Consider the following 24,382-nt stretch of genomic DNA (forward strand, 5'->3'; position numbering starts at 1 on the left):
GAGGCAGCTCCTGGAGGTGAATGGTTTCCTCCCTCCTTCCCACTCTCCTCTCCCCTACAAGTCTTCCCTGCTTGTGCTTGGCCACTGATTCCAAAAGCAGATTTTAGGATAGCTCATTTGCCTCTGAAAGTCAAGCAGTGGCAGCAGCTGGGATGTAGATGGCCAGGACCTTTCTTTGCCCTCACAGAAGCTTACATCCCATCTGTAACTGGATCCCCCTTATCTGTAACACAGCAAGCAATTCCCTTGCAGTAGCAAAAGCTGAGACCAGTTACCAGGCTGTGACAGTCCAGATTTATTAGGCTGACTGCCACTTGAAACAAATCTTCAGCCTGAGATTTGCAGGTGCTGTAGGAGAGAAAAAGCACTTTTCTTCTTTGTCTCTTCACTGCCCTGTTGTAAGAATTTAACAAAACCTCATGCTGCAAATCATCAGCTGTGACATGAAGTGGCTGCTAACTCTCACTTTCCGCTCTTACTTCACTACCTGTACATCACTGATAGTGTGGAGCAGCCCAAAAGCTGTGAATAAGGTGCTCAGCCCGCACCTCACTAAGGGTGAAGGCAAAGGAGCTCAGCAGGTTTTGGAGAGAGCAACCTGTTTGTGGAACAAGATTTACCAGGTCCCTGGGACCTCTCTGATCCCATTAATTCCTGAGAGCAGGGCGTCAGCACAGTATCAAACACGTGGTATGTATTAAACATGGGGCTCTTGCACTGTAGCCTGTGGTTACTGAATACCCATAAACAACAAGTTAAAAGTGAGGAATAAAACAAAATGCTGCAAGGAGCTCCAGCAGGGAAGTGTCAGAGCACGGCATCCTTCCTGGTGAGCGCAGGCGGGAGGCAGAGACCATTGCTCTCACCGATGTTGCCCAGCAAACCTGAACACAGAACTGGCCGCTGCTGGCACTTGGAGAAGTTGGCACACGGATCTGAACCCTAGGGCTTTGCTGAGGGCTCTCCTCTTCCTTGTCTTCCTCCTTTGTCTAATCCATCCCACAACCTGAGTTAAAGCATCTACAAAGCCCCGGTCATAGACTCCGTCTGTCCCCTGCTGGACACTGGAAGTTGCTCCATTTGTGTGAAGAATTCAGGTCACTCCTGTTGCCCCTGATGATAAAATGAAATGGGAGCTTTTTGGAGCAGCTCCATACACACCACAGCATTTACAGGTGGACTACGCTATTTGGGCAGTAGTATTAATCAGAAAACGAAGGGCATTGATAGCGTTGTAGGGTCAGCGTGCTGTGGGTGTTTGGCAGAATGTAATGTGAAGTCCTGCTCACACCGTCCCCAAAGGCTCCCGCGGATGCAGGGAGGTGGTGGGTGAGGGGGTGCGGGGGCCCTCAGTGACAGACGGACGTCGGGGGACACCCTGTCGGGTCACCGCGCTTCCCTTTCTGCTTGTAAAGGCCTTCTCCTCCGTCACCTCACCCACCGCCAGAAGAACTGAAAGAAAATTGGCCACCGGGTGTCAGTTGTCTGGAGACACCTGCGGCCAGGCAGCGGGATGCCATGGCGTGGTGTCTTTTTATCCCAAATAAAGCGACCAAATACCAGGCCTATTCCTCCCCAAAGCAACGGGGCGGTGATGCCCGGAGCAGCGGACCACGGGTATTTTACCAAGGCCGGCTCACGGGCAAAACCCCAGCCCTTAAAGAGCGGCCACCATTCACGACTTTCTCCCTAAATTTTGGACGGCGGCTTCTCAACCCCCGGCCCCGCAGCCCTCCCGCCCCGGGCCCGGCAGGGGCGGAGGGGGGAACGCGGCCGCCTCCGCAAGAGCAGGCCCGGCCCCCCCTTCCCTCCATCCCTCCCCGCCGCCTTGCGCAGCCGCGCAGCGACGGCTGAGGGAGCCGCCGGAGCCGCCCGGCGCGGCGCGGCCCTCCCCGCCGCGGCGGCTGGGCTTGGCAGGGCAGGGCAGGGCAGGGCCGGGCGGGCTGGGGGGGGGCTTGGCGGTGCGGCGGGGGATGCGGGGCCCGGGCGCAGCATGCTGTGGGGGGTGGGCCTGGCGGCGCCCCGCTCCTGCGTGGCGGACCTGAGCCGCAACCGCAGCCTGTCGCTGGGGTGGTGCGGGGGGCCCGAGGAGCCGCCACCCGCCTTCTATGGGGGGGAGATCGTCGCCTTCCCGCTGGCGGGCGGCGGCGCGGGCGGCACCATGGCGGCGCTGGGCTCCGACTCCTGGTGGAAGAAGACACTGTACCTGACGGGCGGCGCCTTGCTGGCCGCCGCCGCCTACCTGCTCCACGAGCTGCTGGCCATACGGTGAGGCGGGGAGCGGCGGCGGGGGGAGCGGAGCCGGCGGGCGGCCTGCGGCGGGGCCGGGCCGGGCCGGGCCGGGCCGGGCGCTGCCCCCTGAGGAGAAGCGGAGGGCGCACTTACCTGAGGGGAGAGAGGGGGTTGGGGCCTGCGTGTGTGTGTGTGTGGTTGTTCTCTGCTTCATCGTCGTTTTGCCATTTACCTTTTTTTCTTTTTTTTTTTTTTAATGCTTCTCGCCGGCTCTGGATCCGAGGAATCCAAACGCTGCAGCAGCCCATTAAGGGAGGCTCTGCGTGTCGCCTCGGCTGTCTCCTTTGTCTGTTTAATATACTGATGTATCATGCACCTGCTCGTTTTGTGTTTGCCTTTGTCTTTTTTTTTTTAATTTTATTTTTCGGTTTTAATTCTCTTTCTTTTTGGACAGGAAAGAGGAAGAGCTTGATTCGAAAGATGCTATTATACTGCATCAGTTTTCAAGGCCTACCAATGGTGTTCCAAGCTTATCTCCGTTCTGTCTGAAAATGGAAACTTACTTAAGGATGGCTGATCTGCCCTACCAGGTACATCTCTGCAGTTTTCCTTTACACTGCAGTTTGCTGTCATTTCATGAAATGCCAAATAGGCATCCCCTCTCCATACCCGCCCCCCCCCAGTCTGTCTCACCCAGGGAGATGTAAACATACACCTACAACGAGGTGGGTACACTGATGCTTTTTTGTCTCTGCTTAAACTCAGTGTATAACCTTTAAAGACACGACTTGAATAACATTGGTCTGCAACAGCTCTGGATTTAACTGGCAAAGCTAAGTGAATGTTAGAAGTTAACTTGGCTGGAAATGCTGAAGTGGGAGAGTAGTCTGGAGTTTATATAACACATTATTTGGTCTTTTTTAATTTCACCGTGCTAAAGAGACTGGGATTAGACAGCTGCAGCTCCTTATTTTCCTGGAGGGTTTCTCTCTGGAGCTCTCCTGGGAAGATGTGCCTGCCTTTTACTTCACCTTCCATTGCCAGTGTGTCCCCTCCAGTGAAGGGAGACAGGATTGCTTTTAGAGGTCATGAAGGCTGCTTCTTAATTGTGGCTGGGTGCCTCCTGGGCCGTCTTCCCACAGTGGACGAAGCCTGAGTTACTCCATTGAATGAAAGCTGGGAGAGCAGGAATTTGAATGTAGCAGTCTCACCTGTTAGCATCAAGGTTCACTTGTGACGCTGTGAGTCTGGCGTGTGCCCTGTTGCAGTGCCACAGGCTGTACAGCCTGAAAGCTCTTCGAAACATGGGACAGGTTTTTTTTCTGTTTGTGTAAAGTATTGAATATACGTAAGATGATACAACAATGGTGATAAATGTAATGAGGATCTTAGGTAGAAGTGTCTCTCTTTTTCATCTTTTTTTCTTTTTTCCCCCAAGTGATATAAATTTGGCATCTTTGTGTCAAAGAGACTGAGCTGTGGGTAAGTTGCATGCTCACCCCACATGAGTTCAAGTCACTTCTAACTCCTGCAGACCAAGGTATTAGGAAGAATGTTTCATTTATGTCCAGTGTTTTACAGAGGAAAAACAACCATATTACAATTATTTTTTTAACACATTTGTGCTTGATATTCATTCAGTTTTGTATGTGATTAAACTCCTTTACATCGGAAGTGAAAGAAAACCTAATTAGTACATTTTGCTTAAATGTTTAAAAGCCCGAACTTAATGTTCATTATCTTACGATTTAATGGTACTTGAATCAGATAATTCAGAGCATTAAAGAGCGAGTCTTCCATCCCATGGTTTGTATTTTCCTCATTTAGATTTACAGAACCTGCAAGATAACTGAAGTTTGAACATGTCATTGGAGCAGGATGACTTAGTGCACATTGCTTCTCCACCTGGAGTAATTTTGGGTAGAAATTGCACATTTGAAGGGAAACCGATTTTGGTGAGATCTGTTTTCTTTCTGGTGGCTGTTGATGTGGTTCAGAGGTTTGCACTGATCAAAGTTGCTCTAGTGGAGAGTAGTTAAAGCAAGCTGCAGTTATAAAAGATGGTTGCGACAGGATATGGTCACTTCTAAAATATAATACTGCGCATTTGTGTGATTCAAGATGGGGTCGTTTAGACAGCTAATGCTGGGTGAAAGTGACTCACCCAGCTTTTTGGAGGGAGAGGCATTTCCAGAGGGTTATCTTCTCTTTATTCTCTGTACTGCTGGTCAGCATTGTTTTTTGAAGTTGCGCGTCTCTCTCTCTGTCCTTACTACCTGTGAGCACCTAAGCTGGCACAGGTCAGCAGAACCACGAAAAGCAACAGGCCTGCCTTCAGTGGCTGGTGGCTCCCTTTTCTCCCTTCCCGCACGTGTTTTTCTATGGCAGATCAGGCTGGGCCAGAGCTGGCCTAGCTGGAGCCATGGTTTAGTTTATTTGCTTTTAACTCGTCTTGCTTCACGTGCACTGTTGCAGGAGCAGGAATGGGTCCCACAGATGCTGGGAACGCCAGGTTGCTGCTTTTAGCCATGCTGGCTTATATGGGTTTAAGGTGTTTGTTGGGTTACTGACCCTATATAGGGTTTTAGAGGTAAGTGTGGTAGAGCTAAGGAAAGGACGCAGCTTTTTTTCCGGAAGGGGCAGATTCTGTTTCTGTCATTGTGTTAGGAGTACGGTGCTGAGTTTGGCTCCGGTGGAAGGAGGAAGGTATAGATGCCACCATGGGATTAAGAGGTAGGGGAACAGGAGGGGAGCCAGCAGGCAGTGCTGCTCTCAGCTAGAGTTATGAAGTTTCCTGTACTTGGACTACTCCACTACCTGGAGACTTTTTTTTGGTTCCCTCGTGGCTGTGTTACCTGTAGGACACTGTAGGTGACAGAGGTATCCGATGGCCCCCCTGGCAGGCAGGGGTGTGGGTGTGCAAGGGGGTATGGCTGGATGCAAGAGGAAACATCTTCCCTGCGTGATGGTGGGAGTGGTGGCGGAGAAACAATGGTGCTGTGGGTGGCAGCTGGTGCTGGGGCTCGCCTCCAGAGACTTGCTGTGGTCATCATCTTACTGGGGAGGGGATGCTTCGAAGGGAGGGTTGTGGAACAGGGTGAAGAAAAGGCAGCAGAGGTGGCTAGACTGCTTTTACTCTTTCAATTCCTTGTGTTTGTTATAGTGCATCAGACTATTGAATAATGTGTTGTGTGTTACACAACATGCTTTAATGGCATGTGAGAAGTGAAATTGGGTGACGCGTTCCTACCTTACTCTCATCTGAATTTCTCCCAACAGATGTACTCTTGTAGTGTGCTTACGTTTTCTTGAATCTGCCTTTCTAGGTGTGAGTTCTCCATCAAAAATAATTTGGCAGCCCCACCCCAGCTGGACTGTCATAGTACCTGTCTGATTTTTCAAAATGTTTGATGCTTTTCTTGATAAAGCTTGTTTTGAAAGAGCCCATTCTGGGTGTTTGTGGAGGTGTTTTGGGTGTTCTTTGATTCCTTCACAAGTATGAAGAGCTGAACATTTATATAATCTGATAAGTAATTAGCACAACAGAAACGTGCTGTTTTCCTGCCAGGTCTGTGAAGATGGTAGCTTCCTTTGGAAGAGACATGAGTAAAAGTAAAAGAAAATGTGGAACCTATTTTTTTCTGGAAAGTACGATAAAATTACCCCTGAAGTACCCTATGCCATTCTCTTCATAAATTCCTCTATAAATGAAGTTCTGGGGAGCTCTTGTTATTGTTGCTTTGCAGGATGCAGTTCAGTTAAATGTACTATAAGGGAATATTTTGTTTGATTTTTTTTTTTTTTTTTTTAATGATAATGTCATAGTTTTTCCCTGCTTTGCAGCTGGAACAATTTTTAAGTGGAAAATTGATAAATATTTGATATCAATTAGCAGAAGCCATAAGGGTACTGAGGTTTCCAGCCTAAAAATACCCATTTGAGACCAGTGGATGCAAGAACATTATAACAGATTTGTCTGGAGACTAAGGTTTTCTCAGGTCATTGAAAGATGCTTTCTATTTTGTTTGATAAACTACATGTAATGAAACATGAAAATCCTGAGAAGGCTTTTTTAAGCTTCCATAAACCAACTTGCCTATAGGAACTTTAACTCTCATTTGTGTTTTTGAGAGTGTAATATTAGTGCAATACTAACAAGTTTTTACACACCATATTTATTTATATGTATTATATATGTGCTTGAAGAAATGTGCAGTTGAATAATAAGAACTTGCTTTTCTTTTCTGGGTTGCAGATGAAATGGACTACAGTAATTGCAATAGGTAATAAACACATCTTCAGGTCTAGTAGCTTCTGCAAAACGTCCGTGTTTGTGCACAGGAAGGGAAATCTCACACTGAAAGGGCTTAACAAAGATTAAGCGAGCGATGCTCAGTGCTGTATAGACACACTATAGTTCCAGAAGAAGCTTATGATTCTGTAGTAAGTTCGTAATGAAAAATTATGGAAACCTATCAGTCAGTCTGAGTGCTGAAAGAGCCTTTTTGATGAAGGAAGGGTCTGGAAGATGGAAGGGCGGTGGGCAGTGCTCTCCTTTCAGCTTCAGGTGTTCAGCAGTTTTAGAGTTTCTCCCATGGACCAGAGTAATAACCCCCATGCCTCTCATATGCGCAAGCAGGGTGGATTAAGTTGCTTTATTCACCCGTGCGGGGATGCAGTAGATGAGACATTATATAATCCAGTGTTCCTGCCATGCTCTTTGTTTGGGCAGAAATCCCAGAAAAGGCTACAGCCAGAAGGCATTGTTTTCCCAGCAGCATTGCCCGTCGCTTCTGTTTTCATCCACGAGGGAAGAGTCTCTGGGAATGGCCGCACGTTCGTAGTGCTTTGCTCATCCGCGTTTTGAGCGGTAGCCAGGATGCTCTCAGGCTGAGCTGGAGGCGCGTGTGGGTGTACGCTTCTTGCTGCGGGAGGACCTTAGTCCATCTTTAGTGGATACAGGAAGTGTAAATATTTGAGGTCCAGAACTGCTAACCCTAAACCTCCAGTGATTAGGAGCCAGACCCCAAAATGCTTAGAGTGACTTCCAGAGACTAAGTACAGAGCCTGTTTATTGTGAGCCTCTATGGTTTGGGTTTCTGAGCTGGGGTTTTTCATTCATTAAATAACAGGACACGGGGAAGTGAATCACAAGAAAGTAGAAAGTTCTGCCTTGTGTCTCTGTCTTCAAGAGTAAGAGAGAATTGAAGTCAAATGTCCGATCGTGTTTTGGAAGCCAGCAATTCCTCTCTTGTTTGTCAGATGAAACATTAATTCTCTCATCTCTGTATTTCACCTTTTCTGACTGTAAAATGGGAGAAATACATTGCTACTTCTACGTGAGTGCTACTCTGAGTAGATATACCAATATTCAGCGATGCAGTAGCACTGTACTGGTGCTGGGATCTCGGAGACCCAATTGTAACAAGCACGCCTGTAAATGTATGAGATTTCGAAGTTATGAAGTTGCAGAAGTACATGTAAAGGCCGATTTCCCTCCTGCCCAGTGAAGGAATGATAGGCCTTTCATTATATGCTTGCGATTGTGTGTGTTTTATCCTTGGGGGTAATGCAGCTGTCTGAGATAGGTAGTGAATAAATCTGTATAAAGTACTTTCAGTGTGAAAAGTGCTGCTCTGTGCAAGAGCCAAATTTATGTGTCAGTCCTGTGATTAAAAATTTGTTTAGAATAACAAACCCAACCTTCTAGGAGATCTAAGCATCTCCAACCCCTTAAATAACCTGGGTACTTAAATGTTACATCATGTGTCATCCAACATAAAAGCGTATAACACCTTGCCGGGCCTGGAAGTAATTTTATCTGAATTGTCATATAGGGTAAAGCTTTTGCTGTGATTGAAGAGCTACCACTAGTCTAGAGTTAATTTTTTTTAAAAAAATTGCCATTTAAAAACACAGAAAAATATTTTTAAAGTTTTATTCTAATTGAAACGGAACCCAAAGGGCCTTTTTTGTCTGTATGTTTGTTTGTTTACTTGCTTTTTTTTCTTAGAACTATTTTGATGGAAAACTTTCCCCTCAAGGGAAAATGCCTTGGATTGAATACAATCACAAGAAAGTGTCTGGCACTGAGTTCATTATTGACTTTTTGGAAGAGAAACTTGGAGTGAATTTAAATAAACACCTTGGTCCACATGAAAGAGCTGTTTCCAGAGCTGTGACAAAAATGGTGGAGGAGCACTTCTACTGGTAAGCTTGCATGGCAAAGCTGGCTGTGTTCTTGACCTGTCAGATGTGCCCCTGCGCTCGTGCCTGCTTATTTTCTCTTGCAGAAAGCTTAGGTACCTAATTATTAATCTCACAACTCTCTTCACCCTAGAAAACTACTGCTTCTTTCTGTGTACGTTAGTATGAGCCAGGGATAATTGCCCTGAAAAGTTACCATGCTGTGCAAGCAAGGTGAGGACTCAGGCCCTTCGCCTGCAGCTTTGCAGAAGGGAGCAGCAGTGGGCTGTTCCTCTGTCCTTTTTCATACGATCTCCGTATAAAAACAGCCTTGTTAATAACGAGCGAAAAATCAAGGTGTTTGAATACATTTGTGGTTTAGGGGGGTGGTGGTGGTGCAGGGGAACAAATCCAGCATTCATAGTGAATCCAGAATATTTTGTTCTTACTGTTACTGATTTTAATTATCTGTACATCTGGTTGCAATACGGATTATTGCTTTTTCTCTAACACAGGATACTCCTTTTAATATGTATTGTTGACAGCACTGCCAGTTGATAGGATGCAGTTTTAGTCACAGTATCCTGAGAAGCTGAAATATGGTATGAATGGAAACGTAAATATAACTTTGCTGGTACTTGGTGCATTTTGCTGACACCTTTGAAAATAATACCTGTGATTCCCACCTCCACTCCCTGCCCCCCCCCCCTCCCCCCCCCCCCCCCCCTTTACTCTTCAGTTCTTTTTAACTGCCCTTTCTAGCCTGGATTTGTAGAAGTAGCAGGTGGACATGGCATCTTGGATGCTGTGCTGGCTGCCTAATGAGGCACAAGGCTTTTTCCCAGTAGTTTGCTTTCTAGCATGCATTTAAGTCCTTGCTCTACTAAGTCTTGCGTTTCTGTTGTACTTCTTTTCTTCAAAACAATGTGTGATTTAAATTGAGTGCATTTACCTGCTTTTTCTTTTACCATGTGATCGAAGATGAGCAGCAACGTGTACATATAGTTGTTCAAATAATTTTTAGTGTTTCCTGGGAACAGTTTTAGCATTCAGTAGGCAGATTCAAATGATGTGGTTTAGAAATGTAATCCCTGCTTTCCAGAAAGTGTGGCCTTCGCCAGTTATGCCCATCTGCAGTGCCATAGCCTCAAGAATCTGACTCAAGTAGCCTGCAAATGTAACTTTTTTTTTTTTTTTTTGTTCAAGTTGCAGCAGAGGAGGTTTAGATTGGATATTAGGAAGAATTTCTTCACAGACGGGGTTGTCAAGTGTTGGAACAGGCTGCCCAGGGACATGGTGGAATTGCCATCCCTGGAGGTATTTAAAAGATGGGTAGACGTGGTGCTTAGAGACAAGGTTTAGTGGTGGTGTTGGCAGTGTTAGGTTGATGGTTGGACTAGATGATTTTAAAGGTCCCTTCCAACCTGGACAATTCTATGATTGTATGGTTTTTCCTCCCTCAATTATTATAGCTGCCAAAGGGAAGATGAGGCCTTTTAATCCCCTAATGCTCCATCTCCTTGCCTTAGTGTTGGTTGTTTTGCGGTCCATAGACTTAACTGCTTTAAATGTAACATTACTGATGACAGACTTATACTGCTGTTGTGTCTCAATTACAAATCCTGCTTTCCTCTGTGAAGCTGTTGTCTGACCATGCAGCCTCCCTCTGAGCTGACTTGGCACTGCTGGGCATAACATAGTGGAGCATGGGGGACAGGTATTGTAAATTCAGGCGCTGACCCAGAGAGGTGGCGTTGAAACGGGTGGACAAAGCTAAACCAAGTAAGAATAGAGATGTGCGTGCCTGACTGTATATCCCTGTTGCCTTTCCTGTTTAGTCACACAGCTGAGTTTCCCTAAGGCATGTATTTTTGCTGCAGTGTAGTGAAACATCCGACTATAAGTGTTGTATGTCCCTGCTATGTGGCTGTACTAGATGCTTCCTACATCAATGAGGTTATACCATGCCAGTTCTCAGTACTAGGCAGAGCTTGAGCTGTGATGCATTACAGTTGTACTGCTTTGAGTCCTGGATAACAATTTTGACCATCCTGTATTTACACCAACATAAAATCAGACTTTAGCTGCGTAGGACCGCATTTCTCCCTGACAGCATTGCATCTGTGGTTGTGGGATCCCTTCACATTGGTCCTTGAACCTGCCCACTTCTCACCAGAAGCTTAGAGTTTGTTCATGGTGTCCTCAAGTCTCATGGTGAGGAACTTGGGACAGTGATTGCCTTTCTGCAGAATAAGGTTTATAAAATCAAGCCTCCAAAGCAGTGATGTAAAATTTGATTCATACCGTTTGATTGCCAGCAGCATGCAAAGTAGCTTCATCATAAATAAGTAATATTGTAGTACATTTATCGATCAAAGGAGCAAAGTACATCCTGTGGTGTGCTGTCTCTGGATGGAGCTAATCCTGGTGGGTGCTCAGCTTCTCCTCCTGAAACATTTAGCTTTTGCTGAGGTATTTGCTCATCTTCACCAATTAGTGCCTATTACAGGTGGAAATTGCTGCTCTGGCTGGAGTTGAAAGCAATGCAGGGCTGTTGTGAACCTCGGGCTCTAGACACCCTGCCTCTGCCCCAGGCTGAGATACCTGGCAGGGGTTGGGCAGAAAGACAGCAAGCGAGTGAGCATACCTATTTTCGTGTTGGGATTAGAGCGTATCTCCGAGATGCACAAGACTGATTTGGAGCTGGCACTGGAGCTCCTGTCCCTGGAGAATGCTGTAACTATTAAGCTTTTGCTATGTTTAAATCAGCAAAAGGAAAAAAAAAAAAGCCTGCTAACTTGAATAGGTGTTGGGCCAGGTCATCAGGGGAGACATGGGAGCGGACCGATATTGTGGTTCTTGTCCCAGGTCCTGCATCCAGTGCAGGCCTCTGTCATCTGCTGAAGGCTTGCCTTGTGTCACCTCCACTGCCTGCAGCGACCCATTGGTCCTCAGAAACCAGCAGGGAACCTGCAGCCATCTTCAGGATGTGTTGAGTTTTTGGTGTATCTGCAGCACATTTGTGGGATTGGACCTCTGTGTGGGATGGGCTGGAGGATGTTAGATTCTCACATCCTTCTGGTGCTGGCACGCTGGGCTCGTTTGCACTGCCAGCATTCAAAACAGGCAGCTCCTGGTGCCTGGAGGGCTAGCAGTCACTGCCAGGTGCTTTCTGGCACTTTAATCTCAGGAGAAGGATCTCAGGCCAATGACACTAATGTGCTTAGTGAGAACCTAAAGCCTTAGATATGCAGCTTAACCAAACTAACCCATTAGATTGGTTTGACTGTATTGTCAAACACAACCTTAGTGATCCATAAGTGTGTGTGCACGCACATACATATTTAACTATTTTCTTAATTTGTCTTTCAAGAAGACCATGTAAAATCACGTATGTGATGAGTGCTTGAAGTACAGGAAAAGCATGGTATGAGAATACGGAATCACGGAATTTTCAGAGTTGGAAGGGACCTCCAGAGATCATCTAGTCCAACTCCCCTGCTAAAGCAGGATTGCCTAGAGCACATTACTCAGGACTGCATCCAGGCGGGTCTTGAAAATCTCCAGGGAAGGGGACTCCACAACCTCCCTGGGCAGCCTGTGCCAGTGCTCTGTCACCCTCACCGTAAAGAAGTTTTTCCGTGTATTTGAATGGAACTTCCTGTGTTCTAACTTGTGCCCGTTACCCCTCGTCCTGTTACTGGGAACCATTGAAAAGAGCCTGGCTCCATCCTCCTTCAACCCACCCTTTAGATACTTGTACGCCATAATAAGGTCTCCCCTCAGCCTTCTCTTCTCCAGGCTAAAGAGTCCCAGCTCTTTCAGCCTTTCCTCAGAAGGGAGATGCTCCAAGCCCTTAATTATCTTAGTTGCCCTTCGCTGGACTCGCTCCAGCAGTTCCCTGTCCCTCTTGAACTGGGGAGCCCAAAACTGGACACAGTATTCCAGTTGTGGCCTCACCAGTGCAGAGTAGAGGGGGAGAATGACCTCCCTCGACCTACTGGCCACACTCTTCCCTATGCAGCCCAGGATTCCATTGGCCTTTTTGGCAACAAGGGCACATTGCTCAGCCATGGATAATTTACTGTCTGCCACGACCCCCAGATCCTTCTCCTCCGAGATACTTCCCAGCAGGTCCGCCCCTAACCTATACTGGTGCTTTGCATTCTTCCTCCCCAGGTGCAGGACCTTGCACTTGGTTTTGTTGAACCTCATTAGGTTCTTCTCTGCCCAGCTCTCCAGCCTGTCCATGTCACACTGGATGGCAGCACGGCCCTCTGGGGTGTCAGCCACCCCACCCAGTTTGGTATCATCAGCAAACTTGCTGAGGATACACTCTGTCCCCTCATCCAGGTCATTAATGCATATATTAAACAAATACAAACAAATACAAATACAAATGAATCTGACTTTGGTCGGCATTCAGACTTGCTGTGTATTAAACATAAAATATGTTTATAATATAAATATGTTTAAATACATCAAGCCAATTATAAGAGTGATGTCTCTCCTGCTCTTAACAACGATAAGCCTTGAATGCCACTGGCGGCTTAAAAGCTAGTTGCTTTGGGCTGGTGCACAGCAGGTGGGGTTCCTACAGCAGATTGTGGAATGAATTCATTATAATCCTTTTGTATATCAAGAAATTCCACTTTGCATGGGTTCAGATAGGAAAAATAACCCCAGTTCACATCCTTGTGAACACCTCCCCCTTGCCTTGATGTTCAGTCAGTTTGGAGATAATCAGGCAAGCCACTGTTGATGAGTCACTTTCTCCATCTCCTCTCCTGATTTATGTATTGAGGCCAAAGCTGCTCTTACATTTAGACTTCAGATTTGCTTCACCCCCGCAGCATTGCTCTTTAACGCATTATTATTTTATTTATATTCCAAGATTTGTACAGATGTGCTGGCACAAATGAGAATGTTAATGTTTCCCAAAATGCTCAGTTCAGGCTGATGTTTAAAAAAATTATGTCATCCTATAAATACTAACTGTAGTTTAAAATGTATAGTTATGCTGAAGGAGGTTATGTAGACTACCCGATTTCTGGCATTTTCTAACCTTTTGTAATGTTAATAATACTCTAGTAATGTAGTCTGAGCAGAGGGATGATGGGTGGGATTAAATGCAGAGGAGCATGTTTTGATAGGAAGCACAGATTAATGAACCTTAGAATAGAATTATTTTAACAAAGTGCTTGTAAAGCCAGTTTTAAAAGTGCTTTTGACTGTCTCTCTGAATCTGAGCCTGCTTTTTTCTTTGCTTTTGTATACTCAAACCCATAATTTTTTAGGAGTAAACTCTGTGGTTGTCTATTTAGCTGTGACAACTTTACTCATTCAAAGTGACAAGCAGATATCTTAAGATTGTGCTTGACAGTTTAGCCTAAGCAGGATTACCTAAATCCTGTGCACTTCTGCTCTTCCTGCATTGTTGTCCTGATAGTTAAACATTTCATCTGATCTCTGCTTCTTCCAGACTCAGACCTTCTGCCCCAAAGCAAGTGAGTGCTAGGGGAATTTATTTTTGATTTAGAGTGTAGGCTAATTAGCTTTGTGGGAAACCTTCTTTATCCTGTCTCATGAAATTAAAGCCATCCTGGACATGGTTGATTGTCCTTGGTGCGGTGCCAGCTCGCTGGTGTGGTTGGAGTGGACAATAGTGATGGCAAATCTATAGGGCCCAGTTAGTCTTGTGCGACTGGGGTGACTTAAAAAATGGTGCAGCAGAGTCTCCTCTCTTTTTCTGTTTTGTTTTGGCTTCTTTTTCTTGTCGTCCCTCTCTGTGGCCAGGCCTGTTGTCCTAGAGCAGCTAAGTTGTGTTGCAGAGTTGCACCTGCCTAAGGGACCTTGTCCTTTCCCAGGGCAGTGAAACATGACTACTGAAATGTTCTGCTCTATGGAGCACCCGTATGCTTTCAGCACAGTCTTCTTTCCATCCTTCTTAAATCCTGTTTTACCTTTGTTCCTGGAGCAAGGCAGTCTTGCACCACATCTTCTAGCCAAAGACAATACTTCTGGAGTTTCAGTAACTGCTTACTCCTGTGTTTGCTGGCTTCATGTTCCCCCTTTTGTGCTGGTGCTTTTCGCTAAATCTAGTTTTATTTCAAACTCCACTGTGCTGAAACCAGCCCAATGAATTGAGTTGATGCATCCATTTTGAAAAACAAGGATTGTGCAGAACACCTCTGTTTGAAGTGTGATACTGAAGCACGTGGAACGTCAGTGGGATGCTTTTGTCATATTAATACAATGCAAGAAGTTCTGGAGAAACCTGTTGAGGGTAAAAGCCATCAGAAACACAGCAGGTGCATTTTCGTATTTCACCGTTCATGCATTGGCAGCAAAACTTGCATATGCCTCACTGTTATTGACTTGAATGAAATCAGTTTGAGAAGGCATTGTCCTGCAGTGGACAATTTTTAATAGAATTGAAATGCCTTTCACTTGCTCTGTTGGGTTCTTTTACCTTACATTATTAGTAATTCAAGTAAAGAATATGTGGAAACTTAAAGATTGGAACATTTTCATGGTGTAAACATAGTTGTTCCTGATGGTATGTCTGAATTCAACTTCTGTTCATGACATACACGACTTTGATAAAACTTACATTAAAAAAAATTTCACAAGACTTCTTCAGGAGATACCATTTTGGTTTTTTATTCTGTCTTGAATTAGGCGGTCCATATCAGCACTAAGGAAATTATGTGCAATTAGAAATGTGTGCAAAGATAAAACTGAAGTCATATTCCATTGAGCTCTGATCACATTGGAAATGGAAACATTTGATTATTAAGTTAATGTTTAATATAATCATGTATATGAACTTGCAACTTTCGGTATTTCAACTTTTGATCTAGCTCCACTGGTTTATCATGTCTGCATGGGCCTGTTTTCATATGACCTCAAATATGTAACACCACTTTTAGATATTTCAGTTTGGAAGTTGCTACATACATAATGGAATATGCGTATCAACTCTGAGTGTTTCTGAGACTCTGTTGGGTTTGTATGTTTGTCATTTCTACTTAGAGGTGTCTTTAGCCCTTTTTCCAAAATCCCTTGAAGCTGGTGACAAAAATCATATGGTCTTTTTGGTTTCTTCGTAATGTGAGATGATAGATACTAAAAAAGTTAGTATTTCTTTTTTCATAAGTTTCTTGAGTAGTGACAGCAACAAATCAATTTTCTTTTAGTAAAGAACAAAAATTCATGGAGGAAACAAATTTCAGCTGGTAAGACAAGTTTTTATAAAAAGAACTTTCAAAATAATATATTTGCCATTTAATAAAGCTGAAATACAGAATGAAATACAACAGAGTCCTTTGGAAATGTCTCTCTCATAAAACCAACATTTTGAAGAGAGGAAAAAACACAGGAGAAACCTAACCCAATAACCACCGCTCCTTCATTTTTTTTAAATTTTATTTTTAAAAGATTGTGTCATTGTTAGTTTCTGAGGAGAGCAGAGGTGTTCTGAAAAATGACTGCTGCAATATTTATGTTGGGGCAAAGTTACTGCTTGGCTAAGTTTCAGCAGTATAGAAAGCAGGGAGAACAGGTTGGTGGGAAAGATTGGTTTCTTTGTGGGCTGTTTTGTTGTTATTTTTCCCAGGTCTGTGCAGTCAATCATCTTTAGTTAATAAATCCTTTTGGCAGTTTTGGCACTCCATTTTGTTATGTGAGTTTAGCAGAATTCTGCAGCTTTTATTTTATATTTCAGTGTGAATTGTATTTTCTCTTGAAGTGAGTCATGATTTACTGAGAGAATAAGCACTGGGCAGTCTGTGTAAGTACTGCAAAGTCAGTTTTGTCTGCTGCCACTTGTGAGCTGCATCAGGGTCTACTCTTTACTAGAAACTACCCCTCCATCAGGGCAGTGAGCACTCGGTGACAAAAAAGCTCTCTGCCTAACCTTTGTGTGAGTCTTTGTAGGGGTGGTGATGGGCTGTCTGGATATTGCACCGCGATAACTTATTTTTGCATCCTTCTAGGACTTTAGCTTATTGCCAATGGGTGGAAAATCTTCACGAGACGCAAAAGATGGTTTCACTTTTTGGCCCCTTCAGTGACTTGCTAAAGTGGATCCTCTGCCATCTGACCAAAGGGATCGTGAAGCGGGAAATGTATGGCCACGGCATCGGCCGCTTCTCAGAGGAGGAGATGTACACACTGATGGAGAAGGACATGCGAACTCTAGCAGGCCTCCTCGGTAATGTACAGCGAGTTATGCGCGTTCTGTTTGATCACAGCCTGCTGTCCACAGGATGAAACTATCTGCAAGTGCTTCCTGGCAGCTTGACGCGTAAACAAATAATCTTGTTTTGTCAGTGGGTAGAGCTTGCACTGCTGCTGTCGTTCAGTCCCACCCTCGCTTTGGCAGGGCCAGTGTTTCTTTCCCTGCTGTTTGTTACCAAATTGTGTCTCTAGAGGGCTAAGCGGCTTTCTTCTCTGTGCACCAGGTATGTGTATCTAGAGGAGCAGAACATGGCCTGCGATTTTGGAAGAGTATTTTGCTATATGAATTTAGGAAAAGGTAGTGTTTAGTTCTGCAAAGCAAACCTCTTATTTATATTTTGGGGGGGTCTTATTTTTTCTTCATGGGACTCATGGCTGTTTGATAGATCGTTACGAGGCTGCCGTTTGAAAACTCTTTGCAGATGTTATTTTGATGAGCTGGACTTTGTTGTATTTGGTTGGTGTTAGCAGCTTTATTCAAAGCTGCTAGTAGGAGATGGGTCTGTGTTGTCAAAATAGGTGGTTTTAGACTTCTTGGTTGTCATGGGTGGATCCCATAGTGTTAGTCTTAAGGTTGACCTCACTTAGCTAGAACCACATGAGCCTGTTTTCTGTTGCGTAGCTTAGGCTGAAATCTGCACTGAAGCTATCTACACTGTGCTTCTTGCCTTGCAGTCTGCTGTGAGCTGACCATATTGTGCTCCTGTGTAAAATTTGTGTTTTGAGGAATTGGTTTGGGGCAGATTGTCACTTCCCTTGAGCTTGTGTCTCTCTTGTGCAAGGAACCAAGAGAGATGGTACCTGTATGGCTGCTTTGTTCCCTGTTATGATTGCTTTAAAGAGGTGGCTGAGTGGAGGGCAGGAGGGATGCCTCCCTGCCCTGTGCTCCAGAAGGAGGACATATGGCACGTGCTCTAAATAGGTAAGTATGGAGTGGATAGAGGGAGCAAGGTGAGGAGAGCCCAGCAGAAGACAGAAATTGAGTGCTTGTTCAGAAAGGGAAGGGAGATGCTCCTGGACTTCCAAGGTGTTTTGGAAAGGAAGATATTTGCAGAGTACCAAGGTGGGGCTGTGTAGAGTTTTCTGTGACTTTTTTTTTTTCTGAAATAAACCTGCCAAATCGCTGGATTGAGAGCAAGTTGGGAAAAGTCCACTGTGCCCGTGCATCACGTGTCTAAGGGGGGGATTTGTTGACAGCTCCTCTTCTGTCAGTGCTTTCTCATGCTGCATTTTGTTTGTTAACAAAATAAGTTGCCTATTCCAGTGCCTCTTCAAAGAAAACCTAGTTTTGGAGCTTAAGAGGTCCCTTTTCTTTCTGTAGGAGGAAGGGAGGGAACAGCTCATTTTAGAAGAGGAGGCCTGGGCACATGTGCTGCAGAGCTGTGACCAGCTCAAGGTGCCCTCAGCTGAGGGACTACTGTTCCCATAGTTTTGAGGTTGGCACCACATGGCTCCATGTACGTTGCGAGAGGAATGGGGTTAGGATGGGAGATGGAGCAAGTTCAACCTATGACTTGGGAGCTCGGCAGAGCCCCCTTGTTCCGGCTGGGCAATGCTGGTGAGCTGAACGGAGCAGCAGTAGATGTATCTGTGCTAAAGTCATCCCTATCTGCCAAGAGTAGACGTAACCTTCAAACCAAAATGTGTTCCCGAATACCTGTAAAAGTTTCTTGGTTTGCTTATTTGAAGTCTGCATCCTTCTGTCTCTGGAGTCTATGCTGACACTCAGATTTGCAAAGTTTTTTTCATCCTCCCCTCTGAAATGGATGTCAGATTAGTCAGTGTGCAGATATGAATCATTATATTCGTCCTTTTAATTGTTGGTGCATTTATCTACTTTTCTGTAATTGCCTTGATTTTTCATTAACACCAACGTGCTCAGGTTTTCTCCAGCCAGGTGTTTATGGTTAGGTCTAGTGACTGTGGCCTCCAGGTAGTATCCTGGCATGGGGACAGAAAGTGGGATGAGGACTTCCAGCCCGACTGGAGACTCTGCTGTTTCACAGGGGGAAGGAGAAGGTGGTCAGTCAGCCTGTTGCCTGCACAGCAGTCTTTGTGAGATTCCACTCCATGTATATGTGCCCGTGTGTTTTCTCAGAAGAGGAGGCAGTTGGCATTGTGGCTGTTAATTAGGGGCAAATCTTAAGAGCTTAAAAAGGATGCCTATCATGCAGAATAGCTGCACATACCAAGCTGTAGCTGTCAGTCGTCAGGCATATCAGATTAATTTAATGCTCCCAATTTTTTAACAGACCCATTCACATGGGAACAAGAATAACTTTTAAATTCCAAGAGCTGCTTCCAGAGAATGATAACTTGGCAGCTGTCAGGTCTTGTGACACTCATTTTGATGTTCCCAGTCACATCTTGGGTGCTGTTTTTCTTTCTTTTTAATTTCTGAAAATCAGTTTTCCTTCTTCTGTGTACCTGTTTCCCTAACAGATTCCCCCAGATCTCTTAGAAACATGGAAATTGGACCATGGAGTCCTGTGATGGATCAGCTTGCCCTGTTGGTATCATTTTGCTCTCTGTCCTGCAGTCTTTAAACTGCAAATGTCATTTCCTTGTGTTGTAGTAGTTTCGTACTGCCTGGTAGTAGTGTAAGGAAGTGGGGGGAACTGGGCATATCAACTAGCAGTATATAAAAATATACATTTTGCTAATTATTTAAAAGATGCAAGTGAGTGAGCAGTGCCTATACATCTGTTGGTGCTCTCTCAGCTCGTTGCCTGCCTCAGGCTTTTAGGTAAATAGGGATTTTGAGCAGGGAGTTGCAGGGCAGCAGCTGCCTGAACGGGCTTTTGAAAAGCATTGGAAACTTTGTGGAGGGCAGGGGTGCTTGGAGGTGGGAATAACCTGGACGCCAGCCTCTAATGCTAGTTGAAATGTCCTGCAGCAGCCTGCCTGGGCTGTACATGCTGCTCTGGAAGGGTGTAGGTTTCCTGTCGGCACTGTGTATCATAGATCTGTCTCTTGCTGGGGTTTCTTGATCCAATGCTGAAGTAGCTGCTTTTTAATCCTCTGGTGCTTGCATTCATAAATAGCAGAGCTGTGTGCTCTCAAATCCCCAGGCAGTACAAATATGATCCAAGTCCAGTGTGACCAGGTGATTGCATTTCTGTTGGATTAGCCGGGGGATGCAGCGAGGTGTTTGAGATTATTAGCACTATGGCAGTCTTGATGTGACAAATGCTGTGTAATCTGGCATAAAACTAGACACTGAGAGATCATACCTGGTCTGTCAGAAAGTCTTCTGGAAAAATGTTGCACTGGAAGTTTTGGGAACAGATTGGACCTGGTAGAAGGAAACGTGCATGAAGGCTCTGTGCGGGCTGACCTAAAACCAGATTTACAGTTTTATGGAACTGCAGCTCTGTCTTCCTCTTCTCCTTTGTTTCCACACAGCTGAAGGTGCAGGTGTTGTACCTGGGGAGCCACTCTGTTTGCAAACGAGTGGGATGGTTCATCCCTCACTCACTGCCTGCCTTATTTGTAGCAAGATGGCAACAGCAGTATTACTTCCCAGCATGACATTGTTATGGATCGAGTCTCAGACCCGGTTGTATGGTGCTAAATTCCTAGTGTTGGCATATAACTGTGGTTCGGGGACCAATTATTGAGCTGTGCTTGAGATCGATGAATGCTAGGCATCACATAAATACTGAAAAGACGCAACATTTACCCAGTACATAGTTCTCAAACACCAGATTGATGCAACCATGAAAGAGCTGGGGAGAGTTAACTCCATGTTAAAATTACATCTGACAGGCTAGAGGAGGTTGTTGTTACTGGTTATTCCTAAGCACTGCTTTGCTACACTGTACTGCAGGGGGATGACAGCACTCATTGTACCGTACTCTGGAATTTGATGCATTTTACTGCTGGACAGTTTTTCTAAAGTCACTCAATAACCCTAACATTTAATAACCCGCTGAATTACAGGCAGCTTATATTGGGCAGGGAAAGAATGTCCTGGGGAGATGGGGTAACTGGATTTGGAGAATTCAATTACATACCATGTTTTCACAGCATTTATAGCACTTTGAGCCAAGGCAGGGACAGTGCAACCATGTAACCTGACCTCTGTAATACCCCGTGTTTCACCTGTGTGCCCTGTATGCGGTCTTTGCTCTTAGTCTTGTACTTGTGATGAGGAAACAAGTTTATACTGGATGTTTCTTTGCAAATGGTGGCTTTGAAACGTGAGTTTCTTCCCTATCGTAGGTGTTTATCAATTTGTGCTGTGGTGGACACTTAGGACCATCATGGCATTGGGGTGCCCAGAAAGGTAAACAGAATAGTGGTGTGGAGCGGACGTGTGTCTCCTCTGGCCCAGGCCAGTCCCAAGCAGCTGCTGTTTCACTTGCGTACCTCTGTGCCTGATGTGCCTCTGTTTGGTCCCTGCTAGGTAGAAACCAGTGTTTTTTGGGTGGGGACACCACACTGGTGGTGTGTGAGAGGAGCTGTTCACTCCTGCCCGTGGATGTGTCCTCCTCCTGGAGATGCAGGTCATTCCTGAGCAGTTGCTGCCAGTCTGACTGCTGTGTTGGTTTCAGCCTGAACAAATGATGGGAGAGGAAAGCTTTGGGTATGACTTTCTTTTTTCACATGTGGGTAACCTGAAACTGGATCTGCACGCATGAGAGATAAAGGGTGACTGGCTTCTTTCAGCAAGTGCCTTCGTGCTTTTGAACCACGGTTGAACGATTTTGGGTTTGCACCAAAGGAGAAAATTGTGCTTTCAGACACCCGCTGGCTGCAGAGATTTTAAATGCAGCAGCACTAGTGCATTGTGTATGCACTGCTAGCTGTGACAAGCAGAGGAGGTTACTTGGCTAGTGGTGGCTCTGTAATTGGCCTAGATACAGAGGTGATGAGCACAAGGGAAGCTGCAGTACTGCATTTCACCTGCTGAACCCTAGCAACGGCTTTTGAACCGTATTCATCATTGAATTCCTGTCTTTGAACCAGTAAACACTTTCAGCTAAGAGATTTCAGTAAAAAAAATTGCTAAAGATGTAACCAGGAATTTTTTTTTCTTTTTTTTTTTTGTTTGTTTGTAATTGGGAGAAGTGACATCCAGTTGAGAAATATTTGCTGTTGTATTTACAGGTGACAAGAAATACATTATGGGACCAAATGTTTCCACTGTTGATGCCACTGTCTTCGGGCATCTGGCACAGGCAATGTGGACATTACCAGGGACTCGACCAGAGAGACTGATCAAAGGTAAGAAAGCTTAAGTGATCTCTGAAAAACTCCTGATGACATTTGCCATGTTTAAACTTGAAGCACCTTGTAAGGACATTTGAAGACTGCAGCAGCACTTCAACTGCGTCACAGGCTGTTTTTGCCTTTGATGTAGCATTTGTATCCTGTAATGTTGCTTTCCCTTAAAATTCTTGTTTGTTTTCTCTTTAATGTTCTACACAGTAATTGTTTCTATTCCTGTACTTGATCTTTTCTGTGTTTAACATAGCAAAGGCTGAATGCCTCTAAAGAGTGAATGCTGGGTAAAGTATGAGAAGACAGATGCACGGCCATGAGCCAGATTCTGCTGAACTGAGTAATTTCATTGACGGTAGAACTGCAAGTGCTATTGTCCCACTGAAATTACAGCCTTTGCTATTATTGAAGATGCTGGGCAAGGAAAGAGTCCAGCCTGATTTTGGAGTCACTGTGTTTTGGTGTGAATTGGAAACAAAGATACCTCGCCCTCCACGCCTTTTTTTTTTTTTTTTTTTTTTTTTTTTAATGTGGGTTGGTACAGGCATGTGAAAGTATCTTTGCATCCCTTTTCAGAACAAAACAAGGCAGTATGAAAAGTGGGAAGAGCTAAGGAGGAAAACAATATGAAATAGGTGTAAAAGGAATGAATCTGACCTGTAGATTTGCTACTAAAGCAACAATTAGGAGGTATAGAGTTGCTCGTTATTAAAACTTTGAGGAGAAAAATACTTGAGATGAGGACATAAGTATAGGCTATCCAGTTCCTCTTGATGTTGGGGGAATCATGGATAAAATTCTGAAGGGTCCATGGCTTTCAAGAAGGAATAGTATGTTGTTTGAACTAGTTTGTCTCTAATGAAAATAAATAGATGGTAATAGCTGCAAGTACCTACACACTATGGATGATTCTCTGTACTTATCCACCTACTCATGCTATTTTGAGTGCAGGTTTCATGTACACATTCCCTTTAATATGCTATTATTTCTTCGTTCTTTGAAGTTTGTTTGTAATGTCTTCTTTAAGCACACTTTAAGCATACATGTATCTATAAACATAATGTGTAAGGGACTAAGGCTGGGAACATTAAGGGCGAGCCAGTTACTGTACCAAAACTTCAGAATGTGAATTTAATCTTGCAGACAACGCTGCCATCTGGTGGTGGAAAACCCAAATTCACCGTATTTTAGTAAACGAGTGTATTGTATGTCTAGGATGAAATTCTGTCTTTAGAAACCAGATTTCTGCAAAATGAGCTAGAATTTTACTATGAAAAACTTACAGTATTAATATATTGTTTTGATCTGTTTCTATCGAGGTTGAATTTGGGGTAGTTATTTTGCTGCATGCATTTATGTTCATTCCAGTGTAACCCTTCTTGTTGTGCGTAGGTTAATAATACGTGTTTTAAGTTACATGAAAGTTAGAAGCGGAGCCGCTAAGAGGATTGATGAGATCTTGGAATTTTGAAACTTCTTTGGAGAGAACCTGCACAATTTGTTTCCAAGCAGTGCTAATGTGTGTCTGCGTCAGCAGGTGAGTTACGGCATTATTGACTGGATGTATTTACTGGGGTCTCTTGTGCTGTGTTGCAGGTGAACTGATTAACCTTGCTATGTATTGTGAAAGAATAAGGAGGAAATTTTGGCCAGAATGGCACCATGATGATGATAACACTCTGTACGAATCTGAGGAAAGCAGTGAAGCAAGCAAGACTTACTCCCCTTTGCAGGACTTCAGTTTTTATTCAAGGACAGAAACATTTGATGAGGAAGGGAACAGTATTTCGCAAACCCCTGACACAGATTACACTGGACACTCCCTCTTTGATTCAGATGTGGACATGGATGACTACAGAGATCATGAACAATGCAAGTGACGCGTACAAGCGTCTCCCATTTTGCAGACAAGCTGTTTCTTGGGATCAGTCTGATTTATTTTCTCCTCCAGGTTAAGAAGAGGTTTATACCACTTTGGAAGCGACCATTGTGCTTGACTCAGATGTCACATGCTACCCGGACTATTTCAACCTTAATTCATTTTGTGTAACTGTTCAGGTGGAACCAAGGTAAACAGTTATTTAAAACACGCATGGGCAAGCTGGAGTTCCAGAGGGCAACAGGACCTTTCAATCTACATTTTTGTTCGCATTCAAAACCAGGTCCCACAACCAGGTGGGACAGACGTTCAGGAAGTGGAGCATTTGTCAGAGCTGCTTTGTGTTGATATCTTATCTTTACAGGGATGGGTTGAGGACGAAAATGGAAGAGGCATGACTGGCACACCTTTCTCCCGTGGAAGAAAATGATTGATGCTGTATTGATTTGGCACAGTTTTGGGGGGATTTTATATGATAGCTACCTACACTCTAGATACCTATGCTACTACAGTGTCTGCAGGAAGGAACTACTCCCAGTTCTTTCGGAGACAGTTAAGGAAGGCAGGAGGAAAACATATTCCTACAGAAAGGAGCTTTTTAGTGTTTCTTGCTCTTTG

The 24,382-nt window shown here is 44.6% G+C and overlaps 1 protein-coding gene across 1 annotated transcript; it reads left to right on the top strand.

Annotated features, from left to right (window-relative positions):
• Positions 1 to 1,993: 1,993 nt before the first annotated feature.
• Positions 1,994 to 23,765, top strand: FAXC (failed axon connections homolog, metaxin like GST domain containing; the record flags this gene model as incomplete). Its single annotated transcript, XM_082481471.1, has 6 exons — positions 1,994 to 2,268; positions 2,687 to 2,822; positions 8,246 to 8,442; positions 16,416 to 16,633; positions 21,772 to 21,888; positions 23,482 to 23,765. The coding sequence occupies 6 exons, from the start codon at positions 1,994 to 1,996 to the stop codon at positions 23,763 to 23,765; spliced, it is 1,227 nt and encodes a 408-aa protein (XP_082337597.1).
• Positions 23,766 to 24,382: the final 617 nt, after the last annotated feature.

The sequence above is a fragment of the Vanellus vanellus genome (assembly GCF_965231255.1).
Source record: "Vanellus vanellus genome assembly, chromosome: 3".
NCBI classification, from domain to species: Eukaryota; Metazoa; Chordata; class Aves; order Charadriiformes; family Charadriidae; genus Vanellus; species Vanellus vanellus.